The following is a 22,511-nucleotide window of genomic DNA, read 5'->3' on the forward strand; positions in this document are numbered from 1 at the left end:
AATATTTAAATATTACAATCTTGCCCATCCCTTATCTGTAATGTCTGGCCTTGTAACACTCTATGCTGCAGTTGTAGCATCTATTTTTATCATCTGTTTTAATAGCTGTCCCTTTGATGCCAATACCTATTGCTGTCCAAATCCCGGGCTATGGGAGTCACTGCCTAAACCTCTCGGTTTCCTGCTTCTCCCATCCTCAAATATACCCTTCAGAGTCAAGCCCCTGGTCATCGCTGCTAATATGTGCCTCCATGGAACAGTTAATATTTCTACCGAATAACACTGTTTTTGGCATCCTGTGATCTTTTGCTAAGTTGTAGGTGCTACATAACTGTAAGCTGCCCCTGTAAAATGGATATAGACAAGGACCGTGGTTGTTTTTAATGTCATAATATTGAAAAAAAGACTGTGCCTTAAGTTACATTGTGGTCTATTTGTATTTTAATATTGTGCTTGCTTTCATAACTTTAACACCCCGACCTAACAAAATTACATCAATTTCTGTACAATCTTCTCAACATCAAGAGCTTTTTCCCTGAGAAAGTTGTTTACTTACACTATTTTTGTGTAAAAAATAAGAGTTTCCTGTATTGCCCTTAACAACCCTGCTCAATTTTTAAGGAGATACCTATGCTTCTTGGGGGTTCCACTACCAGGAGAAAGGTTGGCTGAATGGTTTCTTGGTTGGTTAGTTCTGAGAGGCTGGCAAAACCTCAAACAACAGACTCTCTATGGGTCTCTCAGACTTGGTCTGATATTGGCAAGCTTTCAGTCAGGAAGCCTACCACAGGGGCCAAAACCCACAAGAGCATGTAGGCAAACCATGACAGGAGTGATGGCTGTGTTTGTGTTGGGGAGAAGTGGCCCAATACACTGGTGGAGTTCCAGTTATGAGGAATAGAGGAAGAAGCAGGTATGTCCATATTGTGGTATGTGACAGGTAGCCCGTGGAAGGCACATGCAAGGACCCAGTCTGAGAATATGACTACGGACAAAGTCCTGGGAGAGGATGCTAGCCTGAGCGCTTTTGTGGAGGGTTAGTCATTATGGTTAGGTGTCTGATTGTTTTCAGGGGAGCAGGGAGATTGAAGAGGAAATCTAGAGGGAAATCTAGAATCTAGAGGGGATCACTCCTGTGAATTTCAGAAGTGTGTTGACTGACATCTTTCTTACTGCATATTGCAATCTCCAACTAATACAGCTACATACACCAATGCTGGCCTTCAGACTGTATCCCAAAAAAACACTGTGTGTGTAAACTGAGACCCGAGTGCAGATGAGACAGAGTTCTGAGAATTGTTCCCAGAGAAGCAATGATATTCATAAATTATCAGTGATTCCAAGTCAAACCAAAGAAGTCCAATATATAGTGGCACAATGAAAAGTATTGTATGTCAAAAAGGACTACATTACATGAAATATAAAACTGCTTTGATTTAAATGTAAGTACTTGAAGATTTAAACAGATACTTCCTCACAGCTAGCAAATCTACAGAAATGCAGCGAAGAACAATTTGCATTTTCAATGTGTTTTTAATTTTAATTTGTAATTAATAACCACAAGAGATTCTGCAGATGCTGGAAATCCAGAGCAGAACACACACAAATACTGGAGGAGCTCAGCAGGTCAGGCAGCACCTATGGAAATGAATAAACAGTCAGTGGTTTGGGCTGAGACATTTCTTCAGGACTGGAGAGGAAGGGGGAAGATGCCAGAATAAAAAGGTAGGGAGAGGAGAAGGAGGATATCTAGACTGTGATAGATGAAGTCAGGTGGGTGAAAAGGTAAAGGGCTGGAGAAAAAGGAATCTGATAGTAGAGGAGAGTGGACCATGGGAGAAAAGTAAGAAAGAAGGGCACCAGAGGAGGTGATAAACAAGTGAGGAGCAGAGCTAAGAGGCCAGAATGGGGAATAGAAGAAGGAAGGAGGAGAGGAAAAGTAAACAAAGACTGGGAGGGGGTGCTCAACAAAGCAGTTCATTCCACCTGGCAAAAGCAGGACTTCCCAGTGGACCACACTTCCTTTCCAACATGTTGATCCGTGGCCTCCTTTTCTGCCATGAAGAAACCACTCTCAAGTTGGAGGAGCAACACCTCATATTCTGTTTAGGTAGGCTCCTACCTGATAGCATGAACATTGATTTCTCTTTTTGGTATTTTTTGCCAATGTGCCCAATATTCCTCCACTATTTTCCAAATTTATCCAATTATCAGCAGCAAAAATCCCTCTGCTGAGTTTCTCCAGTAGTTTGATTTTTGCTCCAGATATCAGCATCTGCAGTCTTTTATGTCTCAATTATCTATTAGTCAGCATTCAATAAGACCATAAAACACAGGAGCAAGATTAGACCACTTAGCCCATCGAGTCTCTTCTGCTATTCCATCATGGTAGTAATTATCCTTCTCAATCCCATTCTCCTGCCTTCTCCCCATTACCTTTGACGCCCTGATTAATCAACAGCCTATAACTCCCCTTTAAGTATACCCAATGACTTGGACTTTGTAGCCACCTATGCAATTAATTCTACAGATTTACAATCCTCTGGTTAAATCCCTTAAATCTGTTCTAAATGGATGTCCCTCTATTTTGAGGATGTGCCCTCTGGTTCCACTCTCACCCACTATAGAAAATATCCTCTCCACATCCACTCTATCTAGGCCTTTCAAAATTCAATTGGTTTCAATAAGATCCCCTTCATTCTTCTAAACTCCAGAGAGTACAGGCCCAGAGTGATCAAACATTTCTCATACATTAAACCTGTAATCATTCCTGTAATTATTCTCATGAACCTCCTCTGGACCCTTTCCAATGCCAGCACATCTCTTTGAGATAAGGAGACAAAAACTGCTCAGGATACTTAAAGTAAGGTCTGACCAATATCTTATAAGGCTTCAGCATTACAGCTTTGCTGTTATATTCTAGTTCTCTCAAAATCAATGCTAACATTGCATTTGCCTTCTGTACCACTGACTCAACCTACAAGTTGATCTTTGGGGAATCCTGCACAAGGACTCCCAAGTCCCTTTGCACCTCTGATGTTTTGAATTTTCTCTCTGTTTAGAAAATAGTCAATGCCTTTATTCCTTCTACCAAAGTTGCATGACCATACATATTCCCTGCATTACATTCCATCTGCCGCTTCTTTGTCTGTTCTCCCGATTTGTCCAAGTCCTTCTGCAGACTCCCTGCTTCTCCAACACTACTCACCTCTCCACCTATCTTTGCAAATGTGGACACAAAGCCATCAATTCTGTCATCCAAGTCGTTGAATATAATATAAAAAGAAAGAGTCTCAATGCGGACCCCTGTGGAACATTACTAATCAGCGGCAGCCAATTGGAAAAAAATTCCAGTATACAGCTAGTGTATTCCAAAGTGAAGACTGACACAAAATACTTATTAAGTTTGTCTGCCATTTATTTGTCCCCCCACTACTACCATCTTCCAGTGGTTCAATATCCACTCTCACATTCATTTGCTCTTTACACATCTGAAAAAACTTTTGATATCCTCTTTTATTTTACTGGCTAGCTTACCTTTATATTTCATCTTCTGTCTCCTTTTTTTAGTTGCCATATGTTGGTTTTTAAAAGGTTCTCAATGCTCTAACTCTTTGTTAATTTTTGCTACATTCCATGCCCTCTCTTTTCCTTTTATGCTGCCTTTTACCTCCCTTGTCACCCATAGTTGGCTCATCCTCCCTTTCAAATTCATCTTCATTTTTGGGATGTATCTACCTTACCACTTCCAAATTGCCCGAAGGAACTCCAACTATTGTTTGTCTGTCTTCATACCTGATAGTGTCCCCTTCCAAACAACTTTTTCCAAAGGCTCCTTTCTTGGGCCTCTGTAACCCCTTCCACTCCAATGTAATTCCTTCCACTCCACTGTAATAAAGACATGACCCACCCAGCCAACACACTTTTCGTCCCTCTTCCCTCTGGGAGAAGGCTCAGGAGTTTGAAGACTCGTACGGCCAGATTTGGGAACAGCTTCTTTCCAACTGTGATAAGACTGCTGAACTGATCCTGACCGGGATCTGGGCCGTACCCTCCAAATATCTGGACCTGCCTCTCGGTTTTTTTGCACTACCTTACTTTCCATTTTTCTATTTTCTATTTATGATTTATAATTTAAATGTTTGATATTTAATAATTTTTAATTTTTAATATTTGTAATCCAGGGAGTGGGAAGCGCAGAATCAAATATCGCTGCATGATTGTAGGTTCTAGTATCAATTGTTTGGTGACAATAAAGTATAAAGTATATAGTATAATACTGCTACATTATGTCTTCTTCCTCTTCTCCCTCTCAAATTGCAGGATGAATGCTATCATATCATGATCACTGTCTCCTAAGGGTTCCTTTACCTTAAGCTCCCTCATCAAATCTGGTTCATTACACAACACCCAATCCAGAAATGCCTTTCCTGTAATGGGCTGAACTATAAACTGCCCTAATAAAAACATGTAAGCATTCTACAAAATCCTTCTGTTATGATCCAGCACCAACTTGATTTTCCCAATTTACCTGCATATTGAAATCCTGCATGATTATTGTGAAATTGTCATTGCATGCATTTTGTATCTCCCTTTGTAATTTATATCCTGGATCCTGCCCACTGTTGGAAGGCCTGTATATACGGTAACTCTCATCAGCATCTTTTCACCCTTCTAGTTTCTTAAAACTACCCACATGATTCTACACTTCCCAATTCTGTAGTATCTCTTTTAAGGATTTGATTTTACTTTTACCAACAGAGCTACCTCACCCCCTCTACCTATCTGCTTGTCCTTTCAATATAATGTGTATCCTTGGAAATTAAGCTCCCAACTATGATCTTTGTTCAGCCATGCCTCAGTGATACCCATAACATCATACCTGTCAATATTTTACTGTGTGATAGGATCATCTGCCTTATTCTGTAAACTGTGTGCATTCAAATATAATACCTTTGGTCCTATATGCATCAGTCTTTTCGATTTTATCCGCAACTTATCAGTTCAACTCATCCAACTGACTGCAATTTTGCCTTATAATCTGCCTGAGCTTCCTCACAGTCTCACTACACAATGCATCGACTTGTACACCAACTACCCCATCCTCAGTGCTAACACTCCAGTTCCCATCCCCGTGCCAAATTAGTTTAAATCCTCTCCAACAGCTGTAACAAACCTACCTGCAAGGATATTGGTGCCCCTTGAGTTCACATGTAACCCGTCCTTCTTGTACAGGTCATACCTTCCCCAGAAGAGATCCCAATGATCCAGAAATCTGAATTCTGCACAACTTCTTCAGCTGCTTATTCATCTGTACTATCATCTTATTCCTGACTTCACTAACACACGTTGCTGGGAGTAATCCGAAGATTATTACCTTGGAGATCCTGCTCTTTAGCCTCTTACTCCCTATACACACTGCGCAGGACCTCCCCACCCTTTCTACCTAGATTATTGGTGCCAACATGCACCACAACCTCTGGCTGCTCACCCTCCCTCTTGAGAATCTTCTGCAGCCACTCTGAGAGAGGAAACACACCATCCAGTCATCTCTATTACAGGCATTGAATCTCCTGTTTATCCCTCTAACTATCGAGTCTGCTATCACTGTCACTCTGTCTGTCTTTACCTTCCCTGCTGGCCTCAGAGGCAGCCACACTGCCACTGGCTTGGCTGCTGCTTCTGTGCCTTGATAGGTCATCCCCCCACCCCCGGTAGAATCCAAAGAGGTATACTTGTTGCTGAGGGGACTGCTACGGATAACATTGCGCTGACTGCTTACTTCTGCTGGTGGTTACCTAGCTACTGTCTGAAGCCTGTACTCTAGGAATGATCACCTCAGTAAAAGTTTCATCTACGATTTTTTCAGTCTCCTGGATTGTCCTGAGTACATCCAGCTTCTGCTTTGGTTCCGTGACCTTGTCAGTCAGGAGCTGAAGTTGAGTGTACTTCCTGCAGATGTGGTCATCAGGGAGATTGTTAGATACTCTGAAATCACACATCTCACAGGAGGAGCATTTAACTGCCTCCACTTGTTTTACTTCTAACTTCTTAAGCTTCACCAAAGTCTGTTGAACCAGAGCCTGGCTACTTTAACACTATCCATTCCAACAAAGGCCACTCCCTTTACACATCGTTTCTTTACTAACTGCCTAAGAGATCATTATGATCGCAGCCCACCATAAAGTTCCAAAAAATGCTGAGCTCTTTTTAAACCTCACACTGCCTCACCAACAAATATCCTCTCACGATGATTGCAGCCCATTGAAAAGTTCCAAAAGGCCCTGTTAATGTGCATATGGAAAATAAATAAGTGTCAAAGAAATATACAAGTGCCTTTGTCATCCTCTTCTGACTTGTATCCTTGCTCCAGCTTCAAGTCCTGCTGTGTCTTCCACATCCCCTGCCCCACCCCACACTGACTTACCTTTCTCTGATGCTAAGGGGCCTCTCCTCAGCAAAGGCCTCACCTTTGTGACCCTGCACTTACACCTCAATGGGCCCACTGTGATGTGGAGTGCTTCTGCTGTGTCTCTGCCTGTGTGTCTATTTCTCTAATAAGGAATCCTGCCCCTTCATAGATGACCCCTTCTCACGTCTGACAGACTGACCTCAACCTTGCAAAGGCCAGGTGCCAGTTCGTGGCTACATTATCTTCCAACTGCTGGACAATGACCTCGCTGACAAACACCAGCCTATCATTTCCTGTGTTGTCATTGCAGATCACAGTGCTCCTCCCCACATTCTCTGATCTGATAATACCTGAATTCTGTACTTCCCACTTCTTCTTGTTAACTGTGATCCACAAACAGAACTGTCTCGTTATTTCTGCCTGCTCTTGCCACACTGTAATGATCTCCTCATACTGTACCTCAACTTCACTTTATGGGCCCTTGTCCAATCCTTCCCACCTATATCCAGAATACCTTGCGTGCTGTCTTGGACAACTTCCCTATACATTCCCAATACACCTCTATCCCCCTCAAGAAGGTCTAAAAGCCCCCTGCTCCTTTCTACCAGAAACGACCTAACATTTTCCCTCCACCAAAATTCTCATCTGCCTGTATGAAGTTGTTCTTACATTAAACAAATTTGCTTTTGACTCTTCACATTCTACAAATCAACTGTGTTACCATAGCTTCCACATGAATCCTAGCTATGCCTGTCTTCCGTTGGCGATGTGAAACAGTCCCAATTCCAAACCACCTCCAGTATCACTCCTCGACTCTTGCTCAATTGCTTTACATCGGCGCCACTTTTTGAACCCATAAAGAATTTATCAATTTTAACACATTTGTCCCCAAAATTTGCACTGATCTCAAATTTATGTGGATCTTTTCTGACACTTCTCTCCCTTTTCTAGTTGTGTCCATCTCAGAGGACAAACTATTGATTGATATTTACTATAAGTCCACTGAGTCCCACAGCTACTCAGATTATATTTCTTCCCATCCTGTTTCTTGTAAGGATGCTATTCCTTTCTCCCAGTTTTTACCATCTCCACTGCATTTGCATTCACAATATGGCTTTCTGTTCCAGGACATCTGAAATATCTTCTTTTTCAGAAATTATGGCTTCCTTTCTGCTGTGGTTGATGGAGCCCCATCTCCTATCTGCTCTGTTTCTTGTTCTTCTGCTCTCACCCTGCCTCCTTCCCAACAGAACAGCTGAATGCATCCGTTCTTGTCCTTACACCACCTCCCTCACTACCATTCAGGGACCTAAACATTCCTGCTAGGTGAGGCAAAGGTTCACATGCATCTCTTCCAACCTTGTCCACTGAACATTGTGCTCTTGATGTGGCTTCATTTACATCAGCGAGAGCAAGCACGGCATCAGAGACCATTCCATAGAACACCTGCACTCAGCCTTGGCCATCCCAAACCTCCATTTGCAGACTATTTCATCTTCCCTCCCCATTCCAACACTGACCTGTCAATCCATGGCCAATTGGAGGAGCAACGCCTGGGTGGTCTACAATCCAATAAAATGAACATTTTTTCTGACTCTAGGTACTCCCCACTATCTTTTATTACTTTTTCTTTCCTCCCATTCCCCCCATTCCTCGAGTCCTCACATTTTGTCCTTCTTCCCACCTTTCCCCCCAGTCCCCTACCTATCTTTGTCCACTACTCTCTCCTCCATCCGTCAACTTCACAAATAGGTAACACACTACAGCATACCTGTACCCAGCCACCTTCCACCACCACCTTCCATCTGGTTCCTGCTGTTGTTTGCATCTCCCTTCTCCTCTAATGGTCCCATTCTCACCTCCTGTACTTGTCCAACTCCAGCACTGGTGTGCTGGTTTATCTCACCCCAGCAGCTATATTCTCCCACACCCCCCCAACCTTCCGCCATCTGTTGTTTCTTTTACTTTTTTTTCCCACTCTCTGCCTCCATCGATCATTCACCTGCCTCCGTTAAAACTCTACCGCTGCTCAGCTCCCTAGCTGGCACTACCTGCCTGACATCTTACAGCCCTCCTCAATCCACCAGTTGCCACATGGTGCTTTCTTGCCACTCCTCTTCTTTCTACGCTGGCCATCTCACATCTCCACTCAGTCTTGATGCAGGGTTTTAACTTAAACGTTGACAATTCCTTTCATCCCACTGAAGCTTTTCCACCCACTGAGTTCCCCCAGCAGATTGCTTGCTGCTCAAGTTTCCAACATCTGCAGTCTCTTTTGTCTCCGGACTTGGAAATGAATGTGGAGAACTTAAAGAATAAGTTGATAGAACTTAAAGAATAAAAAGGATTACTTGGCATGTTTGCCTGGTGACTGTTATTCTCATAAGTGTTGACAGTGATTATAAAACAATGAATATTAATTAATGATAATTTACTTCTCAAAACCTGTTGAAGACTACCTTAATCGAGTATGAAGGTTGCTGAATTATTATTAAATTCAACTTATTAATTAGTGTCTATCAGACCTGGATATAATTACTGTCCCATAACATGTGATTGATTCTTTGAAATGACCCAGTTTGAAAAAAATATGAGAAACAGATGGAAAGTCAAAAAGAAGTATTTGCTAATGAATAAAGAGTGCTTGGGGGATAAAAAAATTGATAGAAGACTTCATTGGGAAGTTTTATCTTCGTCAAGCAGTGGAATGTCATTGGTAGAGAATGTGACTCTTTGGCAGTTAGCATTAAATATTAGACTGCCTGTAATGCCACAGGACACACGCAAGATATTACTTCCTGTTTGACATCAACTATCAGATGAAAAATCTTTCTATTCATAATGTTAGCTAAAGAAAGGGTTTTATATAAAACCAACAAATGCAATCATTTTGTACTACTATAATAATCCATCTAATATTTAACTAAATAAATTATCTAATTAAATCACTAGTATTAAAATAGTCGAACAAGTGTCTTTTCAAATTCTACAACTACCTTTTTGGTAAATTTAATAATAAAAAATGACCACATTAAGTGAAGGAAATTTGGACCAACCTTCAATCTGAAACTATTTATGTTTCATAGAAGAGAATTCTTGGTAATTCAGGAAAAATCTTCATTCATTTGTTTTTCTGCAAGCTGGCTTTCGTCATTACATTTTACAGAAGTTATATTTCCTACAACCACATAATGCCAGTATATCAGCACATATTCCATGAAATATCGAATATTACCCCTACCTTCTGCAACATTAAATCCTGCTTTCCATTGGGTACATATTGAATTTATTTTGGCAAAAATTTGCTGTTAATGCAAAAAGTCAGAAATTGCTACCCATGACAAGCTCTGGATGAATTATGTGGTAAGTATATACTTGGCTTTTGTGGGTCTCCTATTGACAGCTTGGCACCACTCTGTAACTACAGATGTTTGGTGAAATGTAACAGGGGTCTTTTCCTATTTCTCTCATTATTTCTCTCAGCAACATTGGATGCATCCGTCTGCTGTGAAATTCCTACTTTAAGTACAGCCAGCCTTTCTAGTAATCCCTCTTTATCAATCAGAATCTTAGCTGCATGTTTCTTAGCTGACTCTCCAACAACACCTTCTGCCCTGATGATTATTTTATATCTCAGCTGCTATCTCAGACTAGATAAATAATCTTTTTGATTACCTTTCTTTCTACAATGCTTTACAATTTACACACCAATAAAATATTTTTGGATCCCCATTTATGTTTCACACTAGTCTTTTCTTATACTCTATATTTGTTATACTCTATATTTGAAAGGTAGCCTGATTCTACCTGTATCATCTCTGCATGGAAGGCTTCCTGTTGGGTGACTATATTTTGTCTGCCAAGATTTGATTCAAAACTAGCTGGGCCAGATGTGTTCTCATCTCAGTGAAATTGACCCTTCTCCATTTGACAGCTTTGACATTGAAGTACCCTTTTCCAAAGTTGATTCTAAATCTTATGTAGCTTATATAGTGAGGTGGGGGGAGGGGCTGCAGAACATAATTTCAAAAAACAAGTCATGGATGATATAAAACTTGAATTTCTGGTGAACTATAAGGAGAAGGAAAACAGGCCGATGGAATGGGAAGATAAATTTTACCTCAGGGAAATGAAAATTGTTATATTTTAGCTGTAAAAACAGAGACCACTTTAAACTGGAGGGCCTACTTTAAAAAGGGTAGAGTGACTTGGGTTACATGTATGTAGGTCATTCAATGTGGCAGTTGAGAAACATGACAGCTAACTCGTTCTCTTAAGCTTGCACACTGGAGCTTGCATTCAGCAGCAGCAAGGATGCGATATCACCATTATTTATGGGAATCATCGGCTACCTAATCGTCAACTGACTTCCACCAGTTGTTATTATTCTACAAGTGGTTGGCACTTAACGAAATTGCTGACGTTTGTAGAAACCAATTGCTCCCAAACACTGGAACATTGGCAGGCATTTCTCATCATGGACAAGTGTACTGCCAAAAGAAGGTACTGGAAGGAAGCGCTCTCAGTAGGAGTTCAAGAAACAATATACCTACCTGAAGATCAGCAACAACTGCCATATATTTTACGACTCTTCAGTGGGTTATTTTCTTCTTATGTCTACAATGTGCTCCAGCCACAGCTGCAATTTCATTTGGAGATACAGACTATATTTCTGGTGGCTGTCAAGCATGGACCTTTATATTATATTCTTTTAAGTGTAGTTCTCCATTATAGATTTGCTTAACCGGACACTGATTCTCCCTATTCAAAGTGTAATCATTTTTATTTAGTTCTTACGTGGCTGAAAGTAGAAGGCAGAACAAGTATGCAGCACTACAAAGATTGCAGGCTTCTTCACGGTGCTGCATTCTATTCACATCCATTTGAAAGTCTCACTGCAGTTTAAAGGACTTCTCCTTGTAAAATACAAAGGATGCATTGTCATGTTGGCCCAATTCTGCTCCTGTGTCTGGTGGTCTTTGCATTTAATGTCAGGTAGTATCCATCATGCAACTAGTCTCTGATCAATTAATACTTTAGCCACCACAACTTTTCAAAAGATGGATATTCTATAACAAAGTCAATGCACTGCTGTTGTGATTGATGAGTCCAATGTACAACCCATGCAAACATGGTCACGGCGAACAGAATGAAAATAGAAATGCTGTACAAGAAATTATTGTGCTGAAGTAGTAATTTCAGTGTCTGAACTGCTGTGAGGGAGCCATGCAGTGCTCAACAGGGAAGGTATCAGGTTCAGCGATAGTTTGCTTTGCACTGCACACTATGGGTATGCAACTGCTTCTCTCAGCTCAGAAACAAGTAGCTGTGGAATAGCATGAATTTGAATAAACAGACAAGGAGAGAAAATGGAGAGGAGGAGGAAGGGGGAAGGCAACATAAACAAGATCTTCTGGCTAAGCTGTGTGTGTAACTACAGTTCCAATTCCCTGTTCATTGAAAATCTCTCATGATACCTTTTCTCTGTTACAAAGGTAAGGTTTGACACAGAATATTAACTCAAAACTAACTTTTTTTAGTAAAAGTATGTCACATTATTTAGATATATCAACCTTTCACCTTCGTGTGTCCTTTTGTGTTTAATCTCCATGTGCTTTTGCTTACACTAGCATTCCCAGGAAACACCACCTTACTTCTGTGTTGTGACATGGGCTCTATGCTCTGTGCACAAAGCCATCCAATGGAAGGAGTGTCAAACACATAGGGGCATAGGATTAAAGTGAGAGGAAGGAGTTTTGAATTGGATTTGTAGGTATGATGTTCTTTACAAGGAGAGGGGTTGATATCCATATCGCAATTCCAGAGAGGTGGTGGAATCATATAGGACTATTATGTTTAAGATGCATTTGGAAAGAGACCTGAATAGGCAAGGTACAGAAAAATATGGGCCTAATGTGGGCAAATGGGGTTTGTGTAGATGGGCAAAAAGGTTTCCACCTTCAAGGTTGGTCCAAACTCTTCCAGGCTTCCCTGAAAGTGATGCCACAGGTAGAGAGGTTGGTGAAGACAGTTTTCAACGTGCTAGCCTTCATCAGTCAGACCACTCAGTTGCAGTTGTACAAGATGCTGGTGAGGCCACATTTGGAATATTGTGTTCAGTTTTGGATCTTTGCTATAAGAAAGATGCCATTAAGCTAGGAAGAGTGCAGAAAAGCTTTATGAGGCTTTTGCCAGGACTCAAAGGACTGGATTATATGGAGAGGTTGTTTAGGCTACGTCGTTAGTCCAGGAGGCTTGGAAGACTGAGGGGTGATCTTAACAGAGGTGTATAATATAATGAGGGGCTCAGACAGGGTGAATGCTCTCAGTCCGTATCACAGGCTTGGGCAGTCATGAACCAGAGGGGAAAGCTTTAAGTTGAGAAAAGAAAGATTTAATAGGAACCAGAGGGGCAACTTTTTCACAAAAAGGTATACACAAGGAATGAGTTAGCAAAGGAAGTAGTTGTGGACAGATACAGTAACAATACTTAAAAGATATTTGCTAGGTGGATAGGAAAGGTTTAGAGGGATATGGGCCTAGCATAGATGGGAATCTTGGTCTGCATGAAACAGGTTGGGCTGAATGGCCTGTTTCAAGTGCTGTTGACTCTTTGACTCTATGTCTCTGATATTATATTCAGACTTTTACCCAGAGCTGCCAATGCTCCAGGCATTTCATTGCATATGCTCATCAGACTACTGTTTAAACTGAGTTGACGTGAGTCCTTTACAACAGAACTCATACACAATTGTGTTCTCTGCAATACCGGCACCCCTTTGTCCTCTGCCCTGATATCAGATCACTAATGCTTGAAATATGAACAAGTACCTCTAGGTAAATGTTCTCACAACCTAGAGAACACTCTGGGCTAACCTCTCAAATACACACAGTGTCAATATCTGTACTTGGACCTGACCATTCTAAAATGTGTTTCTCCATTCTTAGCACTTCCCTGTTCGGTTTACAGTCCTTAGGTGCAAGTCAGAAGGCCACAAGAATGGGGTTGTGGCGAGGAATGCTGGTGCTGGAGATGGAGATGGGAGACAGTATTGATGGAATGAGTGGAACATGCTCACAGTATTTGTACTTGAAACCAAGAACAGATTGTAGGTTGAGGATGGTGTGAGATGTGAGAATAAAGACCAGAAATGAGGACACATTTGGAAGGTTGAGTGAGCTAGGGCTTTTTGTTTTTGGAGCAATGGAGGATGACAGGTGACTCGATAGAGATGAACAAGAAGATAAGAGGCATTGACAGAGTGGACAACCAGCACCTTTATCGTTGGGCAGAAATAGCTAATCTAAGAGGGTATAATTACAAGGTGATCGGAGGAAGGTATAGTGGAGATGTCACAAGTAGCTTTATTACACAAAATGTGGTGGGTGTGTGGGATGCCCTTCAAGGAGCAGTGATAGAGGCAAAAGCATTAGGGACACTTAGTTGGGCACATGGATGATAAAAAGTTGGAGAGTTATGCAGGAGGAAAGGGCTAGATTGATCTTGGAGTAGGTTAGAGGTTTTGGCACGAAATCAAAGGCCCTGTATTGTGCTGTAAGCTGTTCTACGACACCTGCTGTTGTTGCTGCCCGGCTATTGACTGTGATATCATTAATGGACACTTTAACCATGTTGAGTATTTGGAATTTAGCTTATCATGCTATGTTTGTCAGTAATTGTACATGCTTGCCATCCAAGAGAGGGAGAAGTGTGGTAGTAAATGTTATGGAATATGTTTGCCTTTGTTAAGTAGTTGGGAGATGTAAGTGTGTTCAGTCAATAAAGACCTCTGGGCAGGTTTCAACTCTAAGTCAGGCAGAGTAGAAATCCAGGAAGACAGTGCTGAAGGTAGGATCTCTGTGTCTGTGTATCCAATCCATGGATTCCCGACTGTATAAAGGTGTGGGCTTTCTGTCCTTGCAAGTGATTACCCAGTCAATCCATAACAAACAAGCGTCACAGGCAAGCAGATATTCTGATGTTTTGAGACACCACCTCTGCATGAGGATCATGCTGATGGAGTATCAGGGCCTGGATATTTCTGAAATAACATCAAGCGGCCAATTACTGCTCTTGGTAATATTAAAACAAGAAGGGTTTGCAAGAATATGGTGCCTTACATGTAATAACATGATAGTTATTCTAGAGGATAAGTAACTGAAAGATCTATACTAATCTGGAAATAAGAATTCAAGTCCCACTAATGGAAGCTGGAGAACTTAAACTCAGTAGACTTGTTCAGAAATAAACCTGGAATAAAAATCTAGCAGTGCTCTGAAACTGCTAATTTATTACAAGAATCTAGCTGGTTCCCTGCTGTTCTTCAGGGAAGAATATTCGCCACCTTTGGTTAACCCGGTCTTCCTATGACTCCAGACATGTAGCAATGTAGTTGACTATCAACTAAACTCTAACATGGCCTTGGTAATCCTGAAATTCAAGAGTTGGGTGATTATAATATATATATATATATATATATATATATATATATATACACACACACGAGGGGTGATTGATAAGTTTGTGGCCAAGGGTAGAAGGAGTCAATTTTAGAAAACTTATGACATTTATTTTTCAACATAGTCCCCTCCTACATGTACACACTTAGACCAGCAGTCGTGGAGCATACGGATCCCTTCTTTGTCGAAGTGGTCCACAGCAGGGCTGATTGATAAGTTTGTGGCCCAGGGTAGAAGGAGATGAGTTATACAGCTCTCGTTACATTCACCTGCAGTTCAACTCTTTGAGTGAAAATGCAGAAAGTTTGAAGTTAATAACTGATCTCCTTCTACCTTCGGCCACGAATTTATCATTCACCCCTGCTGTGGACCATTTCTGAAGGTCTAAGATGCCGACTTCTACAAAGAAGGGATCCGTATGCTCCATGACAGCTGGACTAAGTGTGTAAATGTAGGGAAAATAAATGTGCTAGGTTTTCAAAAATAGACTCCTTCTGCCTTAGGCCACCAACTTATCAATCACCGTCTGTGTGTGTGTGTGTGTGTGTGTGTGTGTGTGTGTATCAGCAATGTAATATATTACATTGATAATATATCAGCAATTTAATAATACAGATGTAACAGAGCTGATAATTTGTGACGTATTTCTGGTGTCTTCTGTCAAATTTTAGGTGCAAGCAGCTCTGAAGAGGCAGTGGATGCAGTATAAAATACAGCTGGGTCAGAAACAGCGGGAGCACTGCTCCATGCGTTCAACCTCATACACAGCAACATCCATCACTGAGGTTCCCATTTATCCCAATCATCAAGATAGCAACAGCGAACATATAAATGGCAAGTTCATGGAGGATTCTGAAATTACTGCCCTGAAATCAAAAGAGACATACGCTTGACTTGACTGAAAGCTAAAAACAACTGCTTCCCATTTTACCCATTAAAACACAGAGTCCAATATCAACTGTCAGTCTCTAAAATAAGCAACCCAACCCAGCAGGGAAAAAAAGTAAACACTTTGCTGGCAGTGGCAGTCAAGAAGGGGGCCAGTCAAGGCAGATGCTTCAATATTTCATACAGTACTGCTTTCAGAAATCTGACTGGAAAATGGAGCTGTCAGTTGACAAGTGTGACATTTCTATGGCTACATGTCCTTTTTGAAAAACAAGGTCTACTACAAAAGTCTGGCTAAGAATAATTCAAAAATCTGCACCAGGATCATGGAGTGCAAACGAATGCCAAGGTGGTACAAAACTTATCCCAATGGGGCACTACCTGGCAGTTCCAGGCCAAACACAAATCCAAGCTCTAGAGGCTGGTTTATTCCCTGAGTTCTGCTCCGCTTCTTGTAAAAATTAAGAGGCCTTGAAGATTTAGCCCTTGGCCCTAAACTCATTCTTTTCTTTAAAGCTAGTTTGGAAGTGGTGAAAGTTGTTCTTAATTTACAAGTTTACAGGGATTATTTGGTACATCTTCCACATGTTTTGGTTTTAATGGAGAAAAACAACTTCACATATAAAGGAAATAGTGAGCATAGACTAGTGAGATAAGCATGATTTGTAGGTTTCAAAATGAAATCCATCACAGCTAGCTTGAAAGTCATCATCAGACTGTACCATTGAACACTCATGGCCTGTCCGTCTATTAGCAATGATATAATTTGGCTCTTCATCCTTGCTGTGGTTTATATTTCCAGCAAGTTAGCAAACAGCATCAGTGAAGCAGTTGTATGGAGCACTGTGAACTGTACCTTGGCAGTGAAGGATGAAGAGGCCAAACCAGACAAGCAGGCAGGGCCAGAAAGTCCTTTCTAAGTCAGTTCTTTAATGGAGAACTAGCCAACAGTGTATGCAAGAGTCAAGAGTTAACGGATGTTAGTAGAATATGTCGGACTTAGTGCAGGATAAGAAATATTCACTAAAACTCACATTCTATGTTCTCTCAAAGCTGATAGTTTGCTCTGCAATAACTTGTCCTTACGATATGTGAAGCTGTCTTCAATCCATGCATGTGGATTGAATTAATTGGTTAGATTTTGCAAATAGAATCTATAAAGCATGATATTGAGAGAGGGATTATTTTTCTCTTCAACAATTGCTGCTCAGATGGAAATGAGCAACACTGCGCCTGGGAGCGCTAAGCCTGCACATACAGTTCCACTGAGTTCATCTGAACCACATGTGCTGGAGGCAAACAAGCAGGACAGCCGACGCTTGTGCTTGGGTTCAGCACAAGCACCCAGAGGCATTTCTACGCAGCCCGTCTGCAGAAGCAAATGCCATTCTATCCTGGAATGCAAAATGACATTTCACAAAACAAGAAGTGACTGCGATCTTGATTTCACCAAAGTAGAGTGGAGGTGATGAAACTAATTTTGGAGTAGATATTTTCAAGATAATTTAAACTTGCTTTTCTAACTGCTGTTTTTTAAAAAAAGAATATAACATTCTAATATTTGATTAATAGGCAATGCCAAGTTTCTCTATGCTAAGTAGTGAAGTCGAAAGAATGGGTGAAAAATTCTCCGAATCTCTATTTTTAGCCATATCATTAGAACATTTGTGAAGGTTTCTCCTGTTCAATATTTCTACTGAGATTGTAAATACGTTATTGCAGAATGCTTTACTGTTTCACTAGAAATAATGAACAAGGAAGATCTTTTACAGACTTATTTACCATATAGTTAGATAGAGCCATCAGGGGAATTCATGCTCCCATGATACTGGAAAGGTATTTCATTACAAGAAATGCTATGGATCTGACAGTGCACAGATGAGAAAAAAATGTCATGTAACCACTAGTGTTTCCAGATTCAAGGTGATGAATGAGCAATCTTGCCTAGATAATAACTCTATTCAAAGTTGAGTTTGTGTCAAATGCACAAGTACACGAATGCACAGCTGCAATGAAACAGTACATGTATCACAGGCACATACGATCATAACAGCATCATTCACAAGAAAAATACAAATTAATCATAATTTTTTTCACACAATTACAATGAAATAAAACAAATTCCACTTTGGTTGAAGGTAGTCAAAGAGTTACTAAACTGCAGTGATTAGTGTTTAGCCAGTTGGTTCAAGAACAGGATGTTTGAAGGGAAGTAACTGTTCATAAATCTGACGGTGTGGGACTTCAGCTTCTGTAATTCCTATTCAATGGTAGCTGCAAGAATATGGCGTGGCCTGGATGGCTGGGATCTCCTGTAATACCACCAGTGATGGGTAGTGATGGGTGCATCCATGATGTTTTGAGCAGAATCCACTGCCCTCCGCAGCTTCTTACATTCCTACTTCAAATTTTCATGTGTGATGTACTGAATATTCATTGTCATGAACTTCCAGTCAAAGTGTGCTTAAAAAGAAGGGTTTTAATTCTCATTCCTGACGAGAAGAACTGAGAACTGTAATGGATGACGCATTTCTAAAGGAAAAACGTCTCCTTTTCGGAAAGGATGAATTAACTATCAGGTGACTGTTTAGTGATGACACCCAGACTGTGGCTAAAACCATTGAAAATGTATAATTAAAATTACTGTTGTGGTGGTGGAATTAAATTGATATATACCTATTTAAATATTTGACCACCATCAGCACATCTACATAAAAAATACTGCGGGAATAGACACCTGAAATAAACCCTCCAATCACTGAGAAGCCTAAGATACTTGACCCACATCTCACTTTCATTAAACTGACTCTCTTGTAAAACTGGCAGGTATGAAAAAGCAGGAATTCAGCCTGTTCCTAAAATAAATGATTCCAAAGCACATTATTAGTGCCTCAGAAACACAACTAGACTCCCCTTTATGTCCTATCATTTGGATTTGCTCCTTCGAGGTACACTCTCACCTGGAACAGGTAAGATTTCTGTCTATCAAGTGAATCTCTACAGTTCCACTTTAAGAACGATCACAAATGACCCTATTCTGATGAAAGGTCATCAGCCCAAAGTTATAGCTCTGTTTCTCCCTTAATGGATACTAACTGAGCTGTCAAGTATTTCTGACAATTTTGTTCTTATTCCATAAACAACTTGATACATCTTAAGAGCACTGCCACTTTGTTTGTATCAGGAGATAGTAGTTAAAATGGACTGTTGTCACTATAGTTGTAACATTAAATTGCAGTATCAGTTTTCAATCTAACATAAATTGCATTTAATTTTACTGCAAAAGATGACATTGATTTGAACTATTTGCCCGAGTGGAAATGATATGAGTGAAGCTGGAGGCAATCCGGACCACTACATTAGGCAGGGTACACTCACACTTCTGACCTGCGTCAACCTAATTGACTGTAATTTTAAATTGAGGACGGCAAAGAGAGCTCCACGACATGTGATGTCCTCCTTAAATGTATTCCACGGGTTCTGGTTACTGGGACCTAATTTGTTATTTAACCTGAGGCAATGGTGGCATCAGGATAGTGGTATGTTCTGATTGCGTAACTATTAATTGTCAAAAAGCTCTGAAATAATTAACTAAGACTATCAGGATTTCATTGTAGGCAGATTGTGTTGGCTTCCTGATGTTTACAGTGGAAGAAATAATGAATCCTTGTTCAAAATAAGCAAAAATCAATAAAAACAACTGAATCCGAATAATCACAAAACCTCCATGAGGATGATTGTATTCCTTTATTCCATTCATCACTATTTGTACTAAAGTGGTATTTGAACAGTTTTATATATAAAGAATTAATGTACAGTCAGTTGCTTAATATAATGTTATTTTCTGTTACATTGTGTTCTATAGACAAATAATACAAGAAATTCTCCCTGTAAATATTTCACCCAGTGTGTTTCCCCTTTAAATACATAGATTTGTTTCTTACATATATCCTTTAACATGTCACTTTATCTCCAAAATGGTTTAGTTAAGGTTCATGTTTGAGAAATTATTCAATGTCAAATGTTGACAGCTTTGTTTTAAATGCATTACTAACTAAACACATGCTCTGGCTTCTGAAGTAGCTGTTATTTAAAATATATGTGAATACATTACAACATTAAAGCTGACTGAAAATAATTTGTGTTACTTTGTATTCATCTTAAAAGAAGGGCAACTGTTAGAACAGTGCCAAGCCAACAATGAAGTAAAAGCATCTGCTGTGGCACAGAAGGAAAGCAGACACAAGCTGTAACTTTACAGCATGATTGCATTACAGGACCCACCTGACAGGAAAAGCATTCATTTCAATTTGCTCTGTTAAATTTGATTCAAAAGCATTGGCACCAGGCTGCCAGTTTCACAGCCTGAGAAAGAGAACAGTCCAAAATACTTCCTCCCCCACTGAGAGAATTAAGCCACAACTACTTCAAAGCCTTATGTCTGTCAATTTCCTTTACTTGTTTAATAGCACTCTTTAATATCAAAGCAATGAGAATGTTCAGACCCATACAGTGTTACATCTGATAAACCTGGGCCAAAACATGGCATCTTGAATCAAGCCTTTCCAGCAAGTCATACATGCATTTACGTTATTGAACTTATCAGATCATATTCTAATTACTAGAGTCTTATTTGAAAAATCATTCCAGTAATTATGATCTACAGCAATACAGCATTGAGCATTTCTATTTATATATCAAGATGTCTTAAAGCATTTCACATCAACACTATTAAAAAGAGATAGAAGCTGAACGCATTGGGAGACAATGAAATGCTTGGTCATAGAAGCTTCTGGCAAGTGAAGCAATGACCGGTAATTGTTGTGAAACTAAAATCAGGGCCAGTGAAGGGACCAGAATGGAGCACAGGCACCTCAAGAATACAGTGTTGTTGAGAGGCCAGGCAATGGAACAAATAATTCCAAGTGGCTCCATTTTAATATCAGAGAATTTATACAATATACAACCTGAAATGCTTACTCTTCGCAGACATCCACGAAAAACAGAGGAGAGCTCCAAATAATGAATGACAGAAAAGCAGGGAGACCATGATCTTCAGTCTACAAAAACTATTGTTTACCTGACAGTTCGACATGCCACAGGCTGATTCTCTCCCTCGCTCGCTCACTAACAAGGGACAGAGAGGTATCACCCTTCTCACACCGAAAGGGGAGACTGACAAACAGTCACTGTTATGGTGTTACAGTCTGCCGCATCGCTTTTTATCCTGAGATTTGCTGACTCAAGATTTTCAAACTCGCCCCACCATCGAGAGGAAGAGCGAGAGGGAGCGATCACCCGAGTATAGAGACCAACAATTTTAACATAGGGGAATTGCATGCTTGTGTTTGTCAGCAAGCATGGCTAAGGAGTAAATATATTGTCACACTTGTCCTGTCAAAGCTCTACCACGACCTTTTTGAAAGGCAGAGAGGCTGCAAGAGCTGAACAACCTACCCCTGCGTCATTTCCTTATGTCCTTCTGTTCTCTATTATTATACTTCCTCACTAAATAAGAAAATGAAAAGCTATGGACATTATTAAATTCCCTTTTTATTCCAGACAAGCCTTAATTTGAACTCCCTCCCTCCAGATTATCTAGTGCAGTATCCATTAAACCGCTATACACATGTTAATAACTGTAATTAAATGAAAAAATTGGGCTAAGTAAATAAAATCTCAACTAAAAATCAGAATAAAATAAAAACCACAGGGTGTAATCCATAAAATTGCTTAAAGGAGCAGGGCATCCATTCAGGAATCTAATAAGGAAACGTAAACATTCTATAAGTCGCTGAGGTAACTTGAGTAGATTTGGGCTCCAACGGGAAATTAAATAATGAGTAGTTCCCATAACCTCACCTTGTCATCCAACATTGCTACTGGTGAGAGATTCGGACCTAAGTTGCTCCACGCTGACATTCAGTGGCCAAACCATGAAACTGCATGCAAACCCAACCATTCTCTCCTTGCCTTAATTCATGAGTGTTACTTTCTGTATCATTTTCCTCCTAATCTATGGTGCAGAGAATCACCATACCAATCAGAGGGGTGCTACTCCTTGTTTGTGTAGAATGGAGATCTGTCTGGTATAGATCAAGTCAATCCCCCATCAGAATCAGCGTCCATCGCATGACTCTGCATGGCCCCAGCGCCCAGCACGTCCCAGAATTAAAGTGGCCCTGCATGAGTCTGGGATCTACTTACACAGGAATAGATAGATGCTAGGGATTCCTCCCAGAATCACCAGCTACACACTACTTGCTTCAGTCCATGATGCAGGTGCAGAACCTCAGAAGTAACAGCTCCTTTACAGTAATATCTGAGAGGGAGACTGGAAATGAATGGCTTACTGTCAAACCCAATGAAAGGGAAAAAATAAGGTGGAAGAAAATAATAGAGAAGAAGCAGGAAGTCATAGTTATAAAAATCTAAAATAAATTTATCTTCTTAAAAATCTGAAATAATTCATCTGTTGCTGTAATAAAAACTCAGTTTATTCTATTAGTGTTTTTCAAAACATATCCTGCAGTGATTGGGCTTTTCATCTCACAATTTACTACCTACAGGAATGAGTCTGCACAATGTCAGTAGACACAAAATAATCTGCAGATGTTGGGGTCAAAGCAACACTCACAACACGCTGGAGGAACTCAGCAGGTCAGGCAGCATCCGTGGAAAAGATCGGTCGACGTTTCGGGCTGGAACCCATCGTCAGGACTGTAGGGGGAAAGGGGCAGAGGCCCTATAA

The 22,511-nt window shown here is 40.4% G+C and overlaps 1 protein-coding gene across 4 annotated transcripts in view; it reads left to right on the forward strand.

Moving 5' to 3' along the window:
- Positions 1-19,883, forward strand: part of calcr (calcitonin receptor) — a 277,766-nt gene extending 257,883 nt beyond the window's left edge. For all 4 annotated transcript variants that reach the window (XM_063042335.1, XM_063042333.1, XM_063042336.1 and 1 more), the window contains one exon: positions 15,544-19,883. In XM_063042335.1, coding sequence (XP_062898405.1) covers positions 15,544-15,765 — 222 coding nt within the window. In that variant the 3' untranslated portion in view covers positions 15,766-19,883. The remainder of the gene's footprint in view (positions 1-15,543) is intronic.
- The last annotated feature ends 2,628 nt before the right edge of the window (positions 19,884-22,511 follow it).

Source organism: Mobula hypostoma, chromosome 3 (assembly GCF_963921235.1).
Source record: "Mobula hypostoma chromosome 3, sMobHyp1.1, whole genome shotgun sequence".
Lineage (NCBI taxonomy): Eukaryota > Metazoa > Chordata > Chondrichthyes > Myliobatiformes > Myliobatidae > Mobula > Mobula hypostoma.